Here is a 24,369-nt window from a genome sequence, read left to right as displayed (position 1 = left end):
AGATATAAACAACAAATAAGTTTTCATATTCACATATATGGAAGGCAAAAAAAATATCAACTAGAAATGTAGCCAAAATTGGTTATGTACATATATAATCAACAAATAAGTTTTCGTATTTACATATATGGAAGGCAAAAAAAATATCAACTAGAAATGTAGCCAAAATTGGTTAACTTATACCCCCTTCTACCAATAATTTGGTAACCATGGCAATCAAATTATATATGATATCTTCAAAACTAAACCATTGTGTTGTCACCCTTTAAAATTCCTAGACTACATAACAATTTTCAACTTAATTGGACAATATCTTAATTTTGACCAAACAGAAGCCTCTGTTTTGTTTCCATGTGATGTGTGAAATAACAGGTGTCCATATGTTATATTGCTTGACCAAGTTTGAACAAAATAGATTCTATGACCTATATAGTGACCTGGATACTGTGACAGCCAAAATTTGCATGACCCCTATCATCATTGTGAAAAATTGAATTTGAGGACATTGGACAGCTGCAGACAGACAGGTTAATTCCAACTTTGTTGGTTGTGTATGTGTCATGTGGTATGAATATAGATATATACAATTTACATAAATATAGACATAGAAACCAATCTCATATCTAATTCTTATAAATAAATCTTTAGTGGTGAGGATTATATCTCACCTTTGGGATGAGGGAGATATCTTACCTTTGGGATGAGGGAGATATCTTACCTTTGGGATGAGGGAGATATCTTACCTTTGGGATGAGGGAGATATCTTACCTTTGGGATGAGGGAGATATCTCACAAATGAGGTTGAGGGAGATATCTCTCCTTTTGGTTTGAGGGAGACATATCACAAATGGGGTTGAGGGACAAATCTCACCTTTTGGGTTGAGGGAGACATCTCACAAATGGGTTTTAGGGATATATCTCACCTTTGGGATGAGGGAGATATCTCACCATTGGGGTTGAGGGAGACACCTCACAAATGGGGTTGAGGGAGATATCTCACAAATGAGGTTGTGGGAGATATATCACTTTTGGGGTTGAGGGAGGTATCTCACCTGTGGGGTTGAGGGAGATATCTCAAAAATGAGGTTGAAGGAGACATCTCACAAATGGGGTTGAGGGATATAACTCACCTTTTGGATGAGGGAGATATCTCACCATTGGGGTTGAGGGAGACACCTCACAAATGGGGTTGAGGGAGATATCTCACCATTGGGGTTGAGGGAGACACCTCACAAATGGGGCTGAAGTAGATATCTCACAAATGAGGTTGTGGGAGATATATCACCTTTGGGGTTGAGGGAGGTATCTCATCTTTGGGGTTGAGGGAGATATCTCACAAATGAGGTTGAAGGAGATATCTCACCTGCCGGTGGTAAAAGAAAAATCTCACCTTTGGGTGTGAGGGAAAGATATTGCCTTTGGAGATGAAGAAGAGATCTGATTTTTGGAGGTGAGTTAGAGATTTGATCTTATGAGGTGAGCGAGAGTTTGTCTTTTCGAGCTGAGTGAGAGATTTGACCATTGTAGGTGAGCGAGAGATTTGACCTTTGGAGGTGGGGAGGAGTTCTGACCTTCAAGAATGATGAAGATATCTGATCTTTGAAGGTAAGGGTTAGATCTCACCTCGGTGGTGAGAGAAAAATCTCACCTTTGGAGGTGAGGAAATGATATTTTCTTTCAAGGTGAGGGAGAAATCTCACCTTTGGAGAATAACACAGGGATGATAGAGAAATTCTGAAAGGTCAAACAAAACAAAAAATATGTGAATGGCAGTGGAAAGAATCTGTCACTATTTTCTTAATTTTTCTGTCTCTGATATAAAAAAAATGTATATTTTCTAGGATTTTTATAAATAAGACAATCACCCATTAATTGTCCGACATTCCTTATTTCATTGACCTACTGTTATTCTTTCGTTTTTAAGTACACAATATTTTCCTGACATTGACACTGTACAGTTGTCAAATATCATGGGACAAATTTCACAATTTAATGTTTGAAACTTATTCATGGGGGTTTAATTTTGCGAATTATCTCTGTAGCCTTTGAAAACATCATTCATTTGACTTGGCTGTAACATATATAACCACGATTTTGATCAATTTTGCAAGACGATTAATTTTGTGAAATTATACACTATTGACTCATTATATTGTACACCTTCAATGACACTTACCCACTAATTTTCTGTAAGCTGGACTGACAAGAAGGACAAGTCTTTGCCTTGTTCTGAATGTATATATTGCTACTTGCTTCTTCCTGTAGTCGTTGCATTTTACGTTTTATAGCTCCACGTTCAGACTCTTTCTGAGCTTTCAGTTTTCCCTCCATTTCTTTCAGAGTCTCCTGTATATCCATACATCTCTCTCCCTGCAGTGATTAACAGAGTTGGGTGACAATAATGTTCATCAGTAATCAAAGTACTGAGAGTACTAAGACTTAAGCTTAAAAAACGTTACAAACCAAGAATTCTGATTTGCATTGTTAACATAAATGATAAATCTCAATGCACAACAGCATGGCCATCAATTGTTGTCAAATTGCAATGGTAAAGAAATTTTTTATACACCTTTTTAGAGTTAATTTTCTATTTCCTTAATTCTACTCAAAACAAAAAACATGCATTATGCGATACAATAATCGAAAGACATTGCAATTCCTTAGATAAATGAATTTGATATTGGTGAACATCATATCATACACACCATGTAAATTCCCAGATGGACAACTATAAATTCCAGGTAAAAGTGTTGTATTATAAATGCAAGCACTCTATCATAAGATGACAATTTATTTCATTATTGATAAACAAATAGCAAATCACAAAATAGGGTCAACCATGAGTCAATGATTTATAAATATTTCCTTCCTTTCCTTTCCTTTATCATATCCCTTTATGGCAATCTTCAATTTACTCTGACAACATCAATTGGGTAGTATCCTATATACAACCTTCTTCGTGCATATGCATATTATTTCTTTCATTCCTGCATATTTAATTGATATTGATTGAAAGGCTTTTTTTGTATCATTAGCAATGTCCATGAAGCTAAAGCACATCATGAAATTTGCCTCCCTCCAGTTGGTATTCATATTGACTATGAATGCCAACGGAAAGCCAATGCTTAATATTTACAACCTGAACTCACTCAAGGTTATCTGTATTTTACACAATATCATAAGCCATCTATATTTAAAATTATTTTGTAAATGTTGAAAATATCAAAATACACTTTAATTTTCATGTATACTTTTCAAGCCATCATTAGGTAATAAAAGCTTATTTTAGGTATTTTATTTCAACATAAGTATCATAATTTAACACTGTTTGTGTCTGTTTTTATCATAATGATCGAATTCAGTCTGATTTATGAAAAATAGATTGTGGTATTAATCTAAGAAGCATGCATTATGGGGAATAAACACAAAGAGTAAATTCTGCAATCATATTTTGAATAATAATAAGGTATCAAACATGAAACAGTGTCTCATTAAATTCAGTGTATTCAGTGATTTCATTCTGATGTACTGAAAATACAGCTTCTGTGTAATTGTTTTTTTTGTTATTCGTATATGATTTTAATATGTATTTGAGGAAAAGGCAAAAAAGATGATTTCAAGGCCATTACATTAATTATCGAAATGAACATATATGCCGCACATGTATATATGGATTTCATGATTATAGTGACACCCCCAAAGTTGCAACCAACAAATTTCATTTTGAACATTAGTTTACATAAATGTGATTGTTTTGTATGTTTATTGGAACCAAGAGATGAAAAAATATACCCAAAAATATATAGCATTTCATGTCAGCTCATAGGACAGAGTTTGTTGCATTATAATGGCAAGAACAGTGTATCCATATAGCTCAGATATACATGTAGTATAGGTCAACTGCATTAAAATAAGCATGTTGTATGTCAACCTCATTTAAATTACAGAGTTAAAAGGTTACTGGATGTAATCCCTTAGACTCAAACCATACAAAGTACAGCTTAATTGAATCAAACATAATTATAAGAAATGACATTGTAGACCATATATATATAATTTGACTTCATGGTCTGACTGTATGTATTTGTTTCACTTAACCATATATGTAAATGTAATATTTTTTTTGCAATACTGCCACAAATGATAATATAATTCAAAATAATTTTTAGTTTTAATTTATGTTGATTATATGACAATAAGATACACCATTCTGTTTTTACAATTATAATTATCATTATAGTGAAAAAATTAATAATTTTCTAATGATAAATATATGACTAAATCATTACATTAAGCTGTTTTTAGATTTCTATTCCCCAGAAAACAGATACTGTGTGCTATATGAAAATTAAGCTCAATTCAAAGCTTTGTGTATCTATCAGCAGTCAAATCTCTTGTGACCGACTTTGATATCGATATTCAACAATATTCAACTGAACTGATCAAAGAAAAACCATATATATGTTTATTTGACATTCTTCTTTATCAAAATTCTTAAAAATAAACGAAAAGATTTTAAAATAAAGAAAGCAAAAGTCTTATATTAATTAAAATAAGATTTTTGTACTACACTCTTGTGTTGCTCACTTATGTATGCAAGTAAAACCATGCACACATCATGACAGCCTTCTATTGTCTTTTACCTCAGGTCTGTTTTCAAAAGCATTATTTAATGTATACGGAACAAATCAATACCCAATGTCCACGTCTCTATTGTGACGTCAGGATTACATCAGATTTTCACAACATTCTCAGATTTCTTCTTCATAGAGTTATTAAGAAAAAGAACCAGCCAATCAAAAAGTCGGATTAAGTATGAAAACTAGCTGAGAAAAAATAATCATCATTTGATATTGAAGTATATATTGATAAAGAGAAAGCGTAAGGATTGGTGGTGAAAATAGCATTAACACAAACAAATACAAATTTTCTATGGTTCAATAATTTTGATGTTGAACAAAGCTGTTCGAAAAAAGTTCTAATATTATTCAAAACAAAACCCTCACCAACATACAATTTTTGAGTTTTTCAACTCACCCAATTGACAGAAACTAGCTGGCAATATTAGTTACAATCGTATTAGATGTAAGGAGTATATGCAGCAGACGATTTAAGTTATATGTGCTGTATTTTTCATACTCACGAATCAAGATGAGCTTTTGATATGTTATTTATTACCAAAAGTTACCAACATTTTGAGAAATACAGTATTTTCAATGCTTACGTTTTAATTTTACGAGTACATATAAGAGCTGAAAATGATTTTTGGCAGTACTGCCAAAAATCATTATATGTACATCTATAGTGAAGTGAAATGAGTACATACGGTCGGACCATAAAGCCAAATCGTGGTCTACAATTTCATTTAGCATTTTTATAGCGTTATTATAGTCATTGTAAAGTGATTTCTGCAGGTATGTTCCATATAAACATACATAAGGCATAAAAACCAACAATTTTACAGTACTTAAATTCTGTGTTGCAACTAACGTTTTTCAGACATCTGGCACCATTTGAATGATTTTCACGGCTAAATTCATCAAACCTTACGGTTTTCAATAGATTAATGAAGAAAAAATAACCTGTCAAAATTTTCGTCCAGTTACGGCACATATAACTTTAAAACTCGACAACAAATGAAGACACCATTTTTGTGGAGAACTGGTCATTTCTTAATGACATCATCAAAATGTCTGTTCCATTTTTGCTTAACAGTTATTATTATCAAGGAATTAAAAATTGATGTTACTACTGAAATTAAAATTATTGATGGCGACACTATTAACTATGCTGAAGATCAGACAAGATAAAATGGGAATGTCAATTAAAGATGCTCCACTGCCGACAGAGCATAAATGATATTCTTCATTTGAACAATAATTGGTGTTTAATCGTGTATATATATGCCTAATTAAAACAAAAAAATAACATGAAATGATTTATTTTGCCTTTGGTGTATGCGCAATCAGTACTTCATTCCATATAGGATATAGTGCCACAGATTTTTTTCGGGATGCAATTAATTATTTTTCATATTTGTAACTTGAATTAAAATTAGAAGCTCAAACTTTTTAACTTTGGTAATGGTGTAAAGTAAGTAACTTTTGTAAAAGAAGACAAATACTAAATCGTCTCCTCCTGTTTTTGATAGTGAAAAAACACCATTTGTCAGCGGTGGAGCATCTTTAAGACTTTGTCTTAGACGACTGAACAAGTGCATTTTCTGATACAAGTGTATTAATTTCAATTCATAATTATTTGTACAGGATTAAAATCTGTTCTTTTTCATATCAGAAAATAGTTTTAGCATCGACTTACCTGATGCCAGAGTTTCTTACAGATGGTACAGAATGAGAACTGACAGGCAATACAGTAGGCAAGGTTGAGAGCGTTGTCACTCTCCCTTACAACCACGCCTTCACACCGCGGACACCACACAATGTCTCCCATGTTGTCCAGTGCTTTCTGTAAAATTAAGATGACAGACGATATAGCTCCTTTGCTTTACAGTACATGTCTGTGATCCTTATAACATGTTTATTGATTGATTGATTGACAGATCATGAGATTTATACAACATGCATGGTCAGTGCAACAACAAATATGACTGTCCTGTCTCCACAAAATGTCACCATATCTAAACAGCTTTCCCTACCTGTAAAGCAAGACGTTCGTATCGACCATACTGCTCCTCTCCCACCGCTTCTCTGATAATGTTAGGTGGAATATCTGTCTGACATTCTGCCTCAGGGCACCTGTAACACCAATGTAACATATAACACCGCTAAATCAACCACAATAGTATCACTACACTATCCTAAACAAAAAATTAAAGTTTAATACAATGTAATACCAAGTGCATCGATGGACTAAGGTTAAATTACAACACCAAACAAATGCTAGATTCCATATGTAAATCTCTGTTAACGATGAAGGTCCATTTTACTGTTGTGTCGTCTATTGCAAATGATAATTAACTTTTGTGCAGTAATCAGGGTGACGACAGGAAACATAAGACGACCCGCATTATAAAACATGTAATCTATATTAATTCAATTATTCAGATGAGGGTGTTAAGTGTAATATTTATATTAAGATAATAACTTGTGTTGATCTACAATTTTATCAATCTTGTTTTACTTTCCCATTTAAAGAATTAAAAGCGATTTCGGAAAGGTAGTGGGCTTTTAATAATGTTTTAAAGAGAAAATCATTAAAGCACATAATGCATAACAAAAACACATCTGATGTTGGCTTTATCAAACTTCACATCTGGATTGAATTGTGATCTACACATGCATGTAAAACTTACACAAGTTCAGTGACAGTTCCGTCTCTGACGTGGATTTGACAGAGTTCCTGTACACATTGTCGACACATATGGTGGCCACACTGTTTCATCCTATACAAATCAGTGCCTGGGAACTCCATGAAACAGACACAACACTCATGTTCCGATCTCTGAAACTGGAAAGCTTCTTCCTCTGCACTGTACCTATCAAAAATATTATTTAATATATTTTGATGAATATTGATTGTTTTAAATTGTGATTTCCTTAAACAGACTACTAGCTACTTAATTTCGCAATTTCCATTTCAAAAATAGTTAGCGAAGATTGACATTCGTATTTAAAAACAATGACTAGAAATTTCTCTCGGTACAAAATAATGTAATGTAAATATTATTTCATAAAGAAAAACTTTTGTGATTTTACTTGGATTTTGAAAGTTTGCCTTAGACATTCAACTAAACACACATGTTTCCATTGTGAGTAAATTCATCGTATTAGTTACAATTATAATGTTATTACCGTATTCGACCCAATAAGCGCCCAAGGCGCTTAAAAATTGTATAAAAAAGAAAAGGTGCTAATAAGTCAAAATTATTGCAAATCTATACCGTTTTATGTAATTTTGGTCCTTATTTATGCCTGGGCAATTGAAATTGAGGCCTCAAAAAGGGGGAGGGGTGCTTATAGGGACATGGGCGCTTATTGGGTCGAATACGTTACCCGTATTTACAGGAGTGTTCTTGTATTTAAATGACGACAACACAACAATGTGATAATTGAAGAACCAGATGATGGAATTGAAACCTAGTATATTGTAATTGTACCCTACAACTCAGTTATGGTGACAGAAAAAAATAAGGGGTGTAGCAATACATTGGACTATCGATATATTGCGATTGTATGCATCTCAACTCGATCAATAAATGGCATTTTCAAAAAGTCGATAACAATTGCTGATAGTACACCAAACTATTGTCAGATAATTTTCTGTAACTTGGACTAAAATCATGTACTCACTGAGTGTTGGTAAACAGACTAACATTCACAATAAAATGTCACTTTTTCCATGCTATGTAATCAAAATGCAAATACCGACAATCTTCTCAATCATGATCTTCATTGCGTTTGAGTTGGTACTGATGCTAGTAGGTAAAGGAAAGTAACTATAAACTAATACTGAAATAGATATATGTCAAGTCGGCCAATTCATCAACTTGATTTTAATATAATTCAGAATGCAATACTATCGCAATACTCTTGCAATTGTAGTCAGCAGTAGTTAAACTATCGTGATAGGAATAGTATTGCAATAATCAAAATTGTAGGCGATAGTCAGCCCTAAAAATTATCCAAACCTCATCATAGATGTCACAGCTTCCTCAATGCTAAGACAATCCGGTACCCCTCTCTCGTCTGCAACGTTATCCTCAGGACTTGTCTCCCGTAATATGATATGGTCTAGAAGGCCTAGAAAACTGTTCAAAATAAAACAAAATATGGTGTAGTAGGCCTAGAAAACTGCTTAAAATAAAACAAAATGTGGTCTAGTAGGCCTAAAAAACTGCTCAAAATAAGATAAATGTGGTCTACAAGGCCTTTTTTTGGAGTGTGATGTATTGATGAATGTCTTCATTATGATATCAAAATTATTATCCTGACATAGGTCTTCAAGATTTATATCATTATGTTGTATTTCGAAATAGCGTATATAGAATCCCTTTCTACAACTACATATACAAGTATGGCTGCTTCAGTATCAATCACAGTTATGTGATATGAGTTTGACTTCGTTTATTGAAGAACTATTGTATCGAAAAAAAATTAGTTAAGTTTAATAAACGTAGTACTAACTTACAAATCTGTCAAAAATTCAATACAACTAACTAAATAATTTCCCTCTATATAAAAGATATCCGTCTATAAAGGACATTTTTGCTATGTCTCTTTGGTATCTTTTATAGACAGGTTTGACTGAACTTTAAATACCTTAATGAATTATTTTCCAGCCAATCGATCCACGTGTAAAGTATCGGCATTCCACGGGACTCCTCCCACAGTTTATCCAACATTTCACACAGCGCCCCTAACTGTTGCCATGACAACCAAATTGCGGACAAGGTGAATTGTGGAGGTCCACAGGCCGGATACTCAGGTGGGAAAATCACCGTCAGATTAAGCGGTGTGAGGTGGGAGATCACAATGGATGCTAAAAGGTTGTGCCCTAGATAAGACAAATACATGAGTATAAAACTCCTGTGAATGGGTCTGACGATTTGTTCAGATGATTTACCTGAGACTGACTATTTGTTATGAAGATTTACCTGAATCTGAAGATTTGTTAAGAAGATTTACCTGAATCTGAAGATTTGTTAAGAAGATTTACCGACGACTGAATATTTGTTAAGCAGATTTACCGAAGACTGACCATTTAGTAAGAAGATGTACCCATCAATATCTGACCATTTGTTAAGAACTTTTACCTGAGTCTGATCGTTTGTAGTTGACCGGACCAGGATTCTGTACTTCCGACCCTTGTTCTGTAATTTGTGTTGAATCCTGGAGAGGCATACAGATATCTAATGTCACTTTGTGAATCTCCTGTTTGACTGGCACTTGCAGCTGTTGGCACAAATATTCTTTATCAATAGAGAACACATGCAAGTATGAGTAACTGCTGCTATGACAAATTCAAAAGAAGATACAATTGCATCATTGCACACACCCATCAAAGGTGTAAGTTTGGTAATACAGTATATCATAAATATACATGTCAAGTTTGTTTGTGATTCAGCATGGCATAATAATAAAAAGAAAAAGATAAAAAAGTAACTCATAATCAGAATTAAGACTAACTGTAGATCGTACTAAGTAATTGTGTATTATTTTTGTTGACAATGATGTACTTATGTGATTATTTCAGAGGTTGTTAACTTAAGCGAAAATAAAATTGCTTCTAACATTTACCTGAAGCTGGAACAATCTAGAATTTTCCTTGCTTTCATTCTCGGATATTTCTTCTGGTGCTGAAGAAAACACTGTCAACCTGTTTTCCTCGCTTTCAAAAATGGACTGGAGAGCTAGAACCTGTTGGTAACAAAGACCAGATATAACACGTCCTGGTTCTTGCTGACATCCTCATTTGAGATACATTTTATACAAAGTCCCTGGGCCTTTATCATTATTTTTGAGTAAGAAAGACAATAAAAACATGGAGCAGGGTACATCCAAGCAATCTGGAAAACTTTAAAACCCAACCTGGGACCACTGACACCCACTTAGAACCCCATCACTCTGGGACCACTGACATCCTCTTAGAAACCCATCACTCTGGGACAACTGACACCAACTTAGAACCCCATCACTCTGGGACCACTGACTTCCACTCAGAATCCCATCACCCTAGAACCTCTGACACCCACTTAGAACCCCATCATCCTGGGACCACTGACATCCACTTAGAACCCATCATCCTCGGACCACTGACACCCACTAAGAACCCCATCACCCTGGGACCACTGACATCCACTTAGAACCCTATAATCCTGGGACCACTGACATTCACTTAGAACCTCATCACTCTGGGACTGTCAACTGACATCCACTTAAATTAAATCTCCATCACCCTGGGACCACTGACACCCAGTTAGAACCCCATCACCCTGGGACCAGTGGACCACTGACACCCACTTAGAACCCCATCACCCTGGGACCACTGACACCCACTTAGAACCCCATCACTCTGGGACCACTGACATCCACTTAGAACCCTATAATCCTGGGACCACTGACACCCAGTTAGACCCCATCATTCTGGGACCACTGACTTCCACTCAGAATCCCATCATCCTCGGACCACTGACACCCACTTAGAACCCCATCATCCTGGGACCACTGACACCCACTTAGAACCCATCACCCTGGGACCACTGACACCCACTTAGAACCCCATCACTCTGGGACCACTGACTTCCACTCAGAATCCCATCACCCTGGGACCACTGACACCCACTTAGAACTCCATCACCCTGGGGACCACTGACACCCACTTAGAAAACCCATCACTCTGGGACAACTGACAGCAACTTAGAACCCCATCACCCTGGGACCACCAACACCCACTTAGAACCCCATCACCCTGGGATCACTGACACCCAGTTAGAACCCAATCACTCTGGGACAACTGACATTCACTTAGAACCTCATCACTCTGGGACTGTCAACTGACATCCACTTAAATTAAATCCCCATCACCCTGGGACCACTGACACCCAGTTAGAACCCCATCACCCTGGGACCAGTGGACCACTGACTTCCACTCAGAATACCATCACCCTGGGACCACTGACATCCACTTAGAACCCCATCACTCTGGGACCACTGACATCCACTTAGAACCCTATAATCCTGGGACCACTGACACCCAGTTAGACCCCATCATTCTGGGACCACTGACTTCCACTCAGAATCCCATCATCCTTGAACCACTAACACCCACTTAGAACCCCATCATCCTGGGACCACTGACACCCACTTAGAACCCCATCATCCTTGAACCACTAACACCCACTTAGACTCCATCACCCTGGGACCACTGACACCCACTTAGAACCCCATAACCCTAGAACCACTAACACCCACTTACAACCCCATCACCCTGGGACCACCGACACCCAGTTAGAACCCCATCACCCTGGGATCACTGTCACCCAGTTAAAACCCAATCACTCTGGGACGACTGACATTCACTTAGAACCTCATCACTCTGGGACTGTCAACTGACATCCACTTAAATCCCCATCACCCTGGGACGACTGACACCCAGTTAGAACCCCATCACTCTGGAACGACTGACATTCACTTACAACCCCATCACCCTGGGACCACTGACACCCACTTAGAACCCCATCACTCTGGGACCACTGACACCCAGTTAGAACCCCATCTCTCTGGGACGACTGACATTCACTTACAATCCCATCACCCTGGGACCACTGACACCCACTTAGAACCCCATCACCCTGGGACCACTGACACCCAGTTAGAACCCCATCATTCTGGGACCACATCCACTTAGAACCCAGTCATTTGCCAGGTACTGACTGCTGGTCGGTGGTTTTTCTTGCAAGTATTCTTGCTTTCCTCCACCAACAAACCTGGCAGGTCCTTAAATGACCCTGGCTGTTAAAAGGGCGTTAAACTATTAATTAAAACCTTAACCTGGTTCTTGCTGACACATGGGTACATTAGTTAGCCAGTTTGTTATCGGGTGCTATTAGTTGGTATTATTCCAAAAATTTCACAGCACAGGAGCTTAACGTTCTTGATGTATAGCTAAAAAATACACAATGAATAGCATAAATATGAAAATGTCGTATATTTCAATATAGGCTTATGTATACTATAGTGTCGACAAAAAACAAATAAAAATAGATATGGTCATGACAGCTCATGTCATATTATATGGACATAAGTGTTTAGAACGCTGTTAAGTCAAAGACCCACTATATATTACTAGTAATATATATATATCCATATATAAGTCTATCGTGGGTCTTTGACTTTCCAGCGTGTGTTAGTAAACACCTAATGACCTATGTATTTGCAGAGTATATAAAGTAGATCCCATTACTAACTCTTACCTCGTCTTTCTGTTCCTCCAAGTTATCGATCAAGTGCGATGACCATGCTCCTTTCCTATGGTAACCTGGCTCTGCAGCTGTTGCCATTTTTCTCTAATGTTTGCTTGGCCTGTCCATGCAATAGCTGTCAACGAGCATTCTGTAAACATCTCATAGACGCTTGACTTAGGCACAATATCCCATACGTACAAAACATATTATTGACTCAGATTCGTTAAACATAACAGGTGCCCTCCTCGGCAGTCTCCTCGGACATAATGCAATGTTGTGCAATGTTTTAATGCTGTCCTCTGCAGCTTAGAGTTAATGTTTAAGACGGAACCGGAAAAAATATTTAGGGTGCAGACGATGTGTGATGAAATCATGGTCACGACATTTCACTAGCTCTTTCAGGCCAGTTCGAATACCGCCAGTTCTCCTAGAACTGTCTGCAAGGTGAAACGAGTAATTCCCCTTGCAGACCACCATGCCGGTGGAAGTACCCAAACAGAGAATTCTGAAATACTCTCAGGCCTTAGTTGGATGTTCAGGACAGGTAATTTCCGTCTCCCTTCATTACTGATCGACCGGACCTGTATTTAGTTTATTATTCTAGCCAAGTGCAAAACTATGTTCTACCAAATTTCTGCATCACAGTTTAATGTCATCAAAACAACTCTGTACTACTTCACTATTTTTTCTTTGTTGTAGCTATATCCATATTTTCATCAAATCAAGAATTTATTATGTCCTTAGCTTCAATAAGATAAAAAAATGATGTAGATTTTGACAACGGTGACTTACCTCATCCTTGATATTCCAAGTGTTACTATCACTGTAGTAATATCCTCCCCTGGGCTGTGTCATAACAAAACTGAACACTCTGTGTGTGACAGCTGATGAACATGTAGTTTGGTGGACCATCCTTTGATGTTCATCAAGAATCAAATAAAAAGCTAGTACATTGAGTGGCTTTAAAAGTTTGAAGTTTGGCTCTCTAATCTTCAAATGAAGTGCAGATTGCTCCTGAGCTGCCTTTAGTTTTACTATGAGATATTCCAGGGATGGATAGAATGACCGTGAGAATAACCCCTGGAATATTGAGGATGCTGTGATATTGAAAGTGAGTTAAATTGCCCTCCATAACTAGGATAATACATTAAAAGCACATACATGGATCAAGCGGGATCTGCATTTGAACGGTTTAATGCTGGTTTAGCTAGTTACATATAATGATATTGAAATTTCCTTGTTGTCACCCTCAAGCATTAATGATTCAGCTGAGTTGAAGCATTAAAGTTAACTTGCCTATGACAAAATTCCATATATTTTCACTTTTCAGGCAGCAGCTTATGGGAAATGTGTTGCAGCCAAGAGTACAGTTAAAAAGGGAGATTGTGATAAAGAATTTCTGTTACTTCAAGAATGTATGCGGACTGGTGTAAGTATAATATCTTCATGTTTTTCCTGTCAAATTACATAAAGCCTGCAGCACGTTAGGTTAGAATGATAATTATTGCATCTGAATATGGCTTTAATATAAAAATGCTTATTTTTCTTGGTGAGATTTATTTTGTTGAAATGATATAGGTTATTTCTGGGTAGTTCCAACCAAAAGTCAGTATTGCCAACCTCTGATGAGGTCAAATCGTTATCACCCTTGAAAGGGACAAAACAAGGGTCATGTGCGGAACCACATTTGAGTGCAATTTTAAAACCTTTTTAAAGCCTAAAATATGCATATATTTATTATTTTCATATTGTTATTCAATAATATTTATGATATTTTTGTATTAATATAATTAGTATCTGATAATTAATAAAAAAATGTATTTTAAATCTTTAAAATATTTATTAAATGAAATCCAGATTTTTGTTCTAAAAATGTCCAGTTACACTATTATCTTTGACTAAACAAAACGGCAGCCATTATGATTGGCTTGCTTGCCTACTGCAACAGGATACCGTTCACGTTGACTATGTTTTATTCATGTGATTAAATCTTTGTCTAAAATCATAAGTGTTTGTACTTTGAAGAGTTTTGAAGAGATTATTTCTGGTTCTGAACAGCATAAATTTGCCATGTCTGAATTTGCTTGGTGGCTCTGGCTAAACACGGTCATGGACATTGTGATGCATGACTGAATAGATTAATTGCTACAATTTCACACCTTTATTAAAGTTAATGTAAACACAAACATAGGTACCTGCATTATACAAGGGCCTGATATATGAGTCTTAAGCCCTGTCGAGATGTAATTAAAATTGAGCTAATGGCTTTATCTGACGTAATTTTTGTGAACTTTTGAACATGTTGGTACAAATGCTGAAAATCGGGTTATTTGATGACCCGACGGGTCAATCTTGTTTTGCATTCTAAAATGTCTAAAAAAAGCAAGTTTGTAAAGGACTAATTAATATAAGAGTAATGTGCCTTTTTTGTCCCCCAAATTTTCAAACCTTTTATTTAGAGATTAAATTGAATTACAAATATAGGAAAAATCCCTGATACTATTGATATGATAGTGATAGCTGTTTATTATTGCAGATACAGTTGCTATGGTAACCAACTTTTTTGGGGTTAAAATTGGCCATTTTCAAAACGGCCTAAACTATACATGTTGTATCTGCTTGTATTACATTGATATACATACACAATATATGCTGTGTTTAGTTGAACATTGTTTAACTCAAAATATTTCTAAAGATTTACTTAATTTACTGTATATATCTTATCACCCTAACTCAACTGACTCGGATAAGTTTCATTAATCATGGTTCAATAAGCTGATCAGTACCCAAAGTTTGAGTATTTCATTACAATTGCTGGTAGTAGATATTTCTGATTTAGTAATTTTGTTTCTCTTTTTTTTTCAGATGAAGAAACTGAAGTAGGAACACTTGGATTCCTTAGCTAGCTTCAGACTGTACTAGGAAGATGGTTTAAATAGTTATTACAGTTATGTGTACATTTTTTCTGGATTTTTTGTACAAATCTATTTGTGTATGTATGATTAACAAATGAAATAAATATTAAAAGAAACACAACACATTTGTATAGATATACATACAAGTCGACTTGGTCTGATCAGTTCGAGCGAAAACTATTGACTTCCGTTTAAAAGCTATTCTATATCTAGATAAACAACAACCATGTGGTGGAGTGTTCAATTTGAATTTGTTTTTGAAGTATTATGAGATTTTCAAATATGAAAAGACCCTTTATAATTCATATGAAACATAACTCAGCAATATGATTCAAATCAAAATCATCCAGCAAAAGGAAACAAATCCATGGCAAAGAACCATAAGAAGAAAAAGAAGTTCCTGTAGGAACAGAATTTTAAACATGTAATGTATATAAAACAAAAGACCCAAGGGTCATCTGACTTCCATGGCAAAAGTCATATAAGAAATTAATTAGATATGGTGTCATGGTAGCCATATTCAATTTTGGATCAACAAGAGAGTAGAGATGTAACACTAACAACACTTCATCAAGATCATTTCATGCAAGTTTCAGCCAAATCGCAATTGTAGAACTTGAGAAGAAGTTCCAAATGTGTTTTCAAGAAGGCGGACATCTTGGATTTCGGATGGACCCGAAAAATAACAACGCTTTGTCAGGACCATGTGAGGATCATTTCATGTAAGTTTCAGCTAAATTGCGCAGTTAGAACTGTAGAAGTTCAAAATGTGAAAAGTTAACACACTGCGGACGACGACGGACGAAACGCGACGTCTATATGTCATGCTGATCCAAAGGGTCAGATGACCTAAAAATACGACAAAACATTTTACTCTTTAATCTTTATTGAATAACAAAAAATATAACAATTTATAACGTTAAAAAATTATCATATTACTTATTGAAAGTCTTTATGATAAAGTTCATTTCAATTTTAAAATATTTGATGGTAATTTTTCAATCATAAAAAAGACCTACCAAAAAGTATAAATATTAAAAGTGTGTAGTTTTTTTCCAGATTTAAAAAAAAAATCAATAATTAAAATGTTTGGTTTGAATGTATAAATTCACAATTACTTTTCATACCACATTGTTTATAAAAAATACGACCATGCAAAAAAAAAATCATCTAAAATCAAATAAATTTTCATTCTTATTTTACATATTGATTAAAATTTTGAAATAATTGCCAAGTATTATTCTGAACCAAGCAGCATCACAAATATCCTAATTTCCTGAGACAGAGAAAGCAAAAAATATGAAGATGACCTTTTAGCATTGCAGATCATTAGCCTACAGTATTCCAGTCAAAGACATTTTCCAGTTTTCCAAAGTTATCCAATTTTATAATCGATCAATACACTATTTTGTTTTTGAAAGTCCAGACACACTCAAATCACCCCTGTTTTACTTTATAAATTACGGACTCGTCTGTACATATTCATTCCATTAATCCAATGGCACAGATTTTTCTTGTAAGAGTTTGTATTTTCCCCCTCTTTTTAAGTGGTAAAATATGATTTTGAGCCAAGACCGAACCACTTCTTCATTTCTGCTGTTAAAACAAATGTCTCCATGAAGAACTCCATTTGATGTCTATAACTCTGCTTGTGAGAATTTCATACACCACTTTTTTCCTTCAGTGCATACAATATATCGTCTTGGCTAACATTTAGCCTCACTCTCATAAATAGGTCATTACGTCCATGTTCCACAAGTAGCAACCTTATGCTTCCAAGTCGAGAGCACATTCCAGCCAGTTCGGATGTAGATGGTGGCTGAAGATCTAAAAAGAAATATATTGTCATCAAGTTTGTTTGTGTTCCAAAAAGATACAAAAATCTTTCTTCAGAGCAACTGATATTAATAATAGACAATACAGAACAGTTGAAGATGCTCCACCGCTGACAAATGGTATTTTTTCACTATTAAAAACAGGAGCAGACGATTAAGTAATTTTCTTCAGTTACAAAAGCTACTTACTTTACACCATTACTACCATTGAAAAGTTTGAGCTTCAAATTTTACTTCAAAATGAAAATATTGAAAATAATTCATTGCATCACGAAAAAATTCTGTGACACTATGTCCTATATGGAATGAAGTACCGATTGTGCGTGCATATATATACCTGACTAAACACAACAGTTATTGTTCAAATGATGAGTGGAGCATCTTTAAATTAAAACCTTAACAGAAAATATAAACACTCACCATCAAATCTACAAAGGGAAATATGCTGTGAATACAGTTTGCCGAATTCTGCCTCTTCCAACCCTGTACGATGAAATTCGGCCACAATCGCCCGAAGGAACACTTTCTCTTGTACCTCTTCCAACCCTGTACGATGAAATTCGGCCACAATCGCCCGAAGGAACACTTTCTCTTGTACCGAACAACTCCTGAGCAAAATAGAATTATTGACATTAAAGTATGTCAATTTAAGGATATTGCTAGTTCATTGAAGGTCAGATCAGTTTTGGTGATTATAAGAAATGAAATATCAGGTGGGCTCTTTTATTTTAATCCTGATCCTTCCTTAACTAAAGTAAAATTCCTTAACACATCTGCAATATAGTTTCCTAGCGAGAGCTTTAAGCAAAGAATCAAGTGATTTTTTGGGAGGATATTCCTACCTCATGGGCAGATATGCCTAAAATACTGACAGTGCCTAGAGACTTACCTGATAGCAACTATTTTTGGAGAGGAGAACATTTCCTGCAGGGCAGTATCTACATGACAAGTGCTGACGAGGATGTTTGCCTTTTTGGAGGGAGACATGGCTTCTGTTATCTCGGTTGCCCGGCGACAAATGTCAAGTGCTCTCCTAGCATCTCCTGAGACAGCAGCGACTTTCCTGGCTGCCAACTGTATCGCATCATCATCAAAAGCTTTTAGGCTCTTCATCCTGGACACCACTATTTCCTGAAGCTGTCGGAATGTGTATGGCTGGAACGTCATCCTGGTGAGGCCCTATAGTGGTAAACCAATGCATAAAATGAGTGATAATACAGTATTGTTTATACTAGGGCCCTATAATGATAACTTAATTCTACCCAATGACACGATCTGTCATGCCCTCCATTGACCATGAAATTTAAGGTAGACCGTCCCTTCTGGTTTCCTCTAAAGGATTTCTTTCATTTTTTAATATTTTGATTTCAGGTATATCTTGATCACAAAAACCGCATAAAAATCATATGTCACCGGGTAAATTTTCTTCCAGGGTTGCTTAAAGATATGTACTTATGACTTAATATTCCGGATTTTAAGGATTTTGAAATAAATGATATTTCCCCCCTGTCACATCCCTTGACATATAAATAATAGGCCTGTAACATGTTCATTCCTTCAGTAGGTGATATAGAATTCATAACTATATCCAATAAGCTGAGTTTTCCACAATAAAACAAAATATTGTTATCTTAAAAATTTAATCCGGTCCCAATTTTAGTGAAAAATTGCATCAAAATAGTCATGTTTTCTTATTTTCTGAAAGTATACATCTTTCAAATTATAAGTACAGTAAAGATTTTAACAAAAAATAAAATGAAAACATTTTCCAGCAATTTTATTTCCGTATTTTGTTCGTCTGTTTCCGGACGAAAATACCGATATCTTACAAAGGTGCCTATTGAAGCTCGAAACTCAAATGTTTCCATTCAAAACACCACTAACTTCCTTGGTAATCCATAAACTGTGTGAATTTATTTCTATTCTGCAAAAAGATAGGTATACAATTATAATGATAGCACTCATTCATTTGTTACTACAGACGTAAAGTTTTTCATTTTGGGTCCCCGTAAATCCATGTGTATTCCATCCGATTGTTTAGCGACTGTTAGGATTCTTGGATTTTACTCCCTGCAAGAATCTTCAAAATTATACACCTTTCACCAATTGTCACACCTTTAGATCGATACATATCGAGTAAACACTCGAAACGGTTCTAGACGAAATACTTGCTCGAATGCCGATTTCAGAAGCGAGTTGTAATAGATGGGTACGGAGAAGTAAAATACGTTTGTCGGGATCCGGATAGCGACGTTACAAATGTATGACGTCACAGAAGGGACGGTCTACGTTAAGTTGGTACATTATCTATTCGAATCTTATGGTTTGACGATCCTTAAGACTTTTGGTAACTATGGCAAACACTTACCAAGCGAGAGGAGACACGCTTCATCATTATTCTCTCAGGAAGGTCCATAGTGTTAGCTACAGCTAAGACTACAAGTCGGGCATGAGGGTGCGAAGGCCAGTCAAAAATGTTATACATGACGTCTTGTTTCCTTGTCCATAGCAGGTCGAGCTGAAATAATCAAAAGTTATCAACTGTAACTATAACAAATAGGTTAGAAATTACAGTACACGCCTTTAACTAACATATATTAGACGGTGTTTAAATATCTGTTATAAAAGAAGTAGTTACCAGGAAATTATCGTTAAAATGAAGTAGTTGATCTAAAACTGACCTCATCAGCCAATAGAAGAACAGTTTCTTTTCTTGGTCCTCGTGTGGTGAACTGCTTGTTGAGAAGCTCTGCTGCATGATCAGGAGTGGCCTTCTGATTGGTTAATTGCTGAAACATCATACGAGTACATTGGTTATTTGAATAAAATAAAATGTGTATCATACATATTCAGACATACTGATTATCAGTTATCACAAGTTTGAACAGATTTATTTGTAATGAATCTAAAAGACAGGAATGAGGTATAGTATAGCCGATATGAGAAAAGCAATATGATTTTAAATTCATGGCTAGGACATATCATATTAAATTTGAATCTTACAATCATTTCATGGAAAGACCTGATATCTTAGCACATTATTATGGTCACAAAAATTTAATCAGCCAGTTATGAAATTAACCATTCAGGAAAAGCTGATAACCTTCCAGCAGAAAATAAAAATGATAGCGGTAGAGTACTTTTTCAAAATACATTCACATGACTTTTAATTGGATACATTCAAACAAAATTTCGACTAATAACTGCTCAATTAATAGAAAGATTATAAATTCTGTGATAATTGATTTTGATCACTTGGTGTGCTAACCTTTAGGATCTGGACGTAGGCCTGGCGTGGTTCTGTGAGTTTCATGCCGTTAATCTCTATGTATTTAAAGTATGGTAGATCCCCATCATCACAAGCTTGTTTCAGAGCTCGCGTCACCTCTCGAACTGTCGCCGTCTTTCCTGTTCCTGGCACACCAGAGATGTACATACACCTGAAATATGAGAATGGGCAATCTAAAATTTCGGAAAACCTGGATAATTTGATAATTCAGTTAAGAAACCCTTGACACTATAGACAAAAATTGATTAATATCAAAAGTGTTGGGGAAACACTTTTGGTATCATATTAATAAACCTGCCACATTTCACTTTGATATTATAGAAGCGTATTTACTTTCTATGCCTCCCATGTTAGTTGGAACACTTACCCTCCAGTTCCATCCAGGATTTTGCTTTCAACAAAGCTGTAGATATCATCAAATTCCTTGTCACGGCATGGAAGAGAGTCTGGTACTGCGGACACATGTAACCTGTACACAGTTATAATATTAGTTTATACTAACTTTTTTGGTGACCTGATTTCGATATTTCTTCATGAACAATTTTTTAAATTTGATTTGACTCTTTACAGCCATTATAGTTTTACATTAATTGTACCTGTGATTGGTTCCTGATCATTCATTAATAATTTACAAATTCTATTAACCCTATACACAAGTATTTATCTCAAATAAGTTGGTCTTCATAAATACAACATTACTGTTTGCACCGAGATTAGATGATAGTCAAATTAAATGATCTGATTGGTCAAAAACATCATGACTAAAAGGTTTTGATTGGCTGTACCTTGCACGTGCCTCCTCCAATATACTAGTGGGTGAAGATAATGGTTTACATCTGCCAGGAATGGTTGGAGTAGCAACATGAGCAACAGAATTCCTTGACTAAATTGAAAAAAAATATAAATAGATTAATAAATAAGTGGTAAAATAACAGTCTTTGTTCCTGTAATTATAGTCTTTTCTCCCTTTTTATTGGAAACAAAATTCATAATTGATCATCATACATGTCATATGTTTAGCATTCCTAAGCATTTCTTTTCAAAGTTCAAAAGTTGAATTGTTTTCAATTTTTTGAATTTCGAGAACTGCCATCTGGAGGCGAGATGTTTAAAGGAGCTTTGGGTTAAAAAAATCTTACTGGATTAATATTTCATCCACACACATACAAAATAAAAGATTTCGGGACTTTAATAATTACAAGGTGTAAGTCAATACCATGGATCTTAATTACATTAAACTACCTTTGTATTTTTTTGTGACGTTTTGCCAGATGATGGCCGACCTCTTTTCTTGCGTGTTGATGTTTTAGATTGAAATTCTTCGTCACTAAAGTTTTCATGCGAGTCTTCATCTGAATCATCATCAGCGAAAACATCCTCATCATCATCGCTCTCCTCTCCACTCTCATACTTCACAGGGGTGTAATCATTATCAGCGTAGTCCACTTTCCTGTATATAATATATTTATGAATGAAATCTGTAAACTTACTTAGTACTATCTATAAGAAATGTAACAATCATAAATGTCTTCCTTTGAAGTAAGATGCTGTATTGGGATCAATACATAAAGATAAGAGAAATATTTATACCATAAAGCTAGTTATTTTCATAGGTCAAACATTTTTTTGAATTTGAATTAAAATGGGAACATTGTCGATGGGTTAGTTAATATTTTTTTTAAATGACTGACTGCATCGTACTGCTGTGACAAATTTCTATGAATTAGCAAGAGTTGAATGATAAATATAACTTTTCACTAATCAAAGAAACGAATTTTATTTTTACTTAAGTACAAAATTTTCACAATGAAATTGATTGATAAAATGTAAATTCAGGATATTCAAAACTTTTGTAGGAGTAACCCCAATATTCAAGACTTACATGGAACGCTTCCTCAATGACCTTCCTCCAGAAGTGACAGGGGTGTCAGTCTCAGATTTCTGACGCTCTCTGTCAAACATGGATCCAAGTCCACGACGGGCTGGTCTCTCTATGCTATCCGGTGTCTGGTTCCTAAACGACTCGTATTGACTGCCTACACGCTTCACTATCACACTTGGTACTAGTTTCCTCCTCTCGACCTTGCTTGCTGACCTTGATGTTTCCTCCTGTCTCACACTTGTTCTCCGAGGTTCAGTCCTACAGCGTTTTGCACCAGTAGCATCTCCGGAGCCTCCTTTCCGTTTTGGAGTTGTAAATTTAGAAGTATCTGCCTTTGCTTTGACCTCGTTTGGTGTACATGACTTTACAGATTGAACTCTAGATCTTGATCCAGAATCACTAACCTTACTGGGCGTTTCTGACCTTAAGCTTGTGACCTTTGTTGGAGTTGCTGTCCTTGACCTTGATTTTTTGTCTAGGGGTGTTTTATTGGATTTAGGGCGTGATGTTGGCCCAGACACGTTGGAGATTCCACTATCAGATGACATAGTTGATATAATGGACACAGAATCACTGTCAGTGTCTTGGAGATCGCTGAAGAAATTTACCACATCCTCCCCTTTATACCAAGGGTACTTGGCACTTCCTCCTTTCACTTTGTCTAATGCTGAAGTAAGAAAAGTGAGACATGATTTAGAGGATATGTATTGTATATACCTTATTTGACATACATTATACATTATACTGACTACTGATAAAGAAATGAGTATGAAAAGAACATACATAGAAGTTTCCATTTCAATCAAGAAACATGAAATATTCTATTTATAATAATAATAATAATACTTTAGAGCATGAAATCTTCCATATAATTATATTAAAAACACAAACCGGTATTCATCAAGAAACAAAGTGAAATGAAACACATATTACTATTTATAGTACTATTTTAAAGGTTCTCTAAAAACATTAATAACAAAAGAAAATATATATCAATGGCTTAAGATGAGGTTACAACACCAAACATATGCAAGATTTCCTATCTAATGTACGATAACAATGGAGATTCATTTCGCTGTTTTGCGGTCTGGCGCAGTGATAGTCAACTACCGCGCGGCATTTAGGATGACAGCGGGAAACATAAAACGACCCCGCGTTATGAAAATTAACATTTTATTTATTCTAACTAAACAGTTCTGGAGGTGATGATAAGTTTGCTAGTATACGTATAGTTAATAACTTCTGCGACTCTACAAAATTATTGATCCCGTTTTACATTCCTGTTTAAAAAAAAATAAAACCCGTTTTCGGAAAGGTAGTGGCCCTTTTAAACGAAATAATAGGAACTGTTTTGATATAGGTAACATATATTAAGCATAATGTAAATTAATAATGCATTTAGATTATCAAGTTTGATAGTAAATAATTTCTTAACTTTTGCTTAAAAGTTACAAGGGTGTGTGGAGTGTGTTATATCAAGTGGAAGATTATTCCAAGATACAGCTCCAGAGTAGCTGAATGACTTT

At 35.4% G+C, this 24,369-nt stretch overlaps 2 protein-coding genes and 1 long non-coding RNA gene across 3 annotated transcripts in view; 1 reads left to right on the top strand and 2 right to left on the bottom strand.

Annotated features, from left to right (window-relative positions):
- Positions 1-2,176: 2,176 nt before the first annotated feature.
- Positions 2,177-13,147, bottom strand: LOC138324935 (E3 ubiquitin-protein ligase RNF14-like; the record flags this gene model as incomplete). Its single annotated transcript, XM_069270209.1, is given in 9 exon segments — positions 2,177-2,370; positions 6,319-6,465; positions 6,656-6,755; positions 7,313-7,495; positions 8,648-8,767; positions 9,279-9,513; positions 9,773-9,911; positions 10,257-10,376; positions 12,932-13,147. Coding segments are annotated over 9 exon segments (1,325 nt in total), but the record flags the coding sequence as incomplete, so codon positions are not given.
- A 13-nt stretch (positions 13,148-13,160) lies between these two features.
- Positions 13,161-15,958, top strand: LOC138324936 (uncharacterized). The gene is made up of 3 exons (XR_011208706.1): positions 13,161-13,466; positions 14,253-14,351; positions 15,788-15,958. It is a non-coding gene; the product is annotated as an uncharacterized lncRNA (long non-coding RNA).
- Positions 15,959-16,800: 842 nt separating this feature from the next.
- Positions 16,801-24,369, bottom strand: part of LOC138326197 (origin recognition complex subunit 1-like) — a 57,060-nt gene continuing 49,491 nt past the window's right edge. The window contains exons 2-12 of the mRNA XM_069272325.1: positions 22,844-23,510; positions 22,204-22,411; positions 21,747-21,844; positions 21,329-21,430; positions 20,941-21,112; positions 20,354-20,461; positions 20,041-20,190; positions 18,562-18,851; positions 18,271-18,280; positions 18,093-18,207; positions 16,801-17,664 (exon numbers count right to left, since the gene is read on the bottom strand). Coding sequence (XP_069128426.1) covers positions 17,498-17,664; positions 18,093-18,207; positions 18,271-18,280; positions 18,562-18,851; positions 20,041-20,190; positions 20,354-20,461; positions 20,941-21,112; positions 21,329-21,430; positions 21,747-21,844; positions 22,204-22,411; positions 22,844-23,510 — 2,087 coding nt within the window. The 3' untranslated portion in view covers positions 16,801-17,497. The remainder of the gene's footprint in view (positions 17,665-18,092; positions 18,208-18,270; positions 18,281-18,561; positions 18,852-20,040; positions 20,191-20,353; positions 20,462-20,940; positions 21,113-21,328; positions 21,431-21,746; positions 21,845-22,203; positions 22,412-22,843; positions 23,511-24,369) is intronic.

The sequence above is a fragment of the Argopecten irradians genome, chromosome 6 (genome assembly GCF_041381155.1).
Source record: "Argopecten irradians isolate NY chromosome 6, Ai_NY, whole genome shotgun sequence".
In the NCBI taxonomy this organism is placed as follows: domain Eukaryota; kingdom Metazoa; phylum Mollusca; class Bivalvia; order Pectinida; family Pectinidae; genus Argopecten; species Argopecten irradians.
The sequence above is the reverse complement of the archived record's forward strand: the minus strand, read 5'-3'. Positions and strand labels throughout refer to the sequence as shown.